Below are 781 nucleotides of genomic sequence, written 5' to 3' on the forward strand. Positions count from 1 at the left end.
CCATCAGAACACCACGGGGATCGGCGTCAGATGCGAATCGTTAACAAATAGACGAAGGGGGGAGACGCGGATCGTCAGTCTTACCACATTTCTGTTGGCCTCGAACTTGTCCCTGAGCTCGGACGCCTGCACGGGAGAGGAACACGGGGTCAGATCCGCGAGGGGGCGGGGAGATCGGGGGAGGGTGGGGGGAGAGGGGCGCTCACGTCCTGGTAGAAGAGGTGGCGGTGGACGGCCCAGTTGAGAGTGTCCTTGAGCGCGCGGCGGTAGAGCAGCCGCACCCGCTCCTTCTGCCCCGCGCGCCGCGCCAGGTACCCCGCCGTCGTCGACATCGACCTCGCCCCCGCACCTGCTCCTGCTTCTTCTCCGGAGTTTCTCTCTCCACTCCTCTGCGTTGGTGGATTCGGATTGGGAGCGGAGGACGAAGGGACCCGATCAGGAAGCCCAAGTTGTCAGGTGGGTGGGCGACAAGGCCGGCACCCCCTTGTTGGGCTTTAATTGGGTCTTCCTGGACCGAGTTAAACAGGCTGGAGTTCGTACATTAGCTGCCCTAACTAGGCCTTTTTAGGAGTTCTCAAAAAAAACTAGGCCTTTTTAGGGCACCTGAGGCAAAAATGTCTCAAAAAAAACCTGAGGCAAAAAAAAAGTCCTCCAACCGTTGCCCTATCATAATTTTTTTGCAAAAATAAAATAAAAATAGGCAGTCCTAAAATGTAGCCCCAAGTGCTGCAAATATACAATACTTGGACGGGTGCCGCAAAATCGCCCCGCTCGCCCGACC

General features: G+C 56.9%; 1 protein-coding gene across 4 annotated transcripts in view; it reads right to left on the reverse strand.

Annotated features, from left to right (window-relative positions):
* Nucleotides 1-436, reverse strand: part of LOC119330119 (NADH dehydrogenase [ubiquinone] 1 beta subcomplex subunit 9-like) — a 3043-nt gene extending 2607 nt beyond the window's left edge. The window contains exons 1-2 of one of the 4 annotated variants that reach the window (XM_037603240.1): nt 207-430; nt 85-126 (exon numbers count right to left, since the gene is read on the reverse strand). In XM_037603240.1, the coding sequence (XP_037459137.1) occupies nt 85-126; nt 207-332 (168 nt within the window). In that variant the 5' untranslated portion in view covers nt 333-430. Of the gene's footprint in view, nt 1-84; nt 127-206 lie in introns of all 4 variants that reach the window. The other 3 variants (XM_037603237.1, XM_037603238.1, XM_037603239.1) reach the window with 3 other exon arrangements.
* Nucleotides 437-781: the final 345 nt, after the last annotated feature.

Source organism: Triticum dicoccoides, chromosome 7A (genome assembly GCF_002162155.2).
Source record: "Triticum dicoccoides isolate Atlit2015 ecotype Zavitan chromosome 7A, WEW_v2.0, whole genome shotgun sequence".
Lineage (NCBI taxonomy): Eukaryota > Viridiplantae > Streptophyta > Magnoliopsida > Poales > Poaceae > Triticum > Triticum dicoccoides.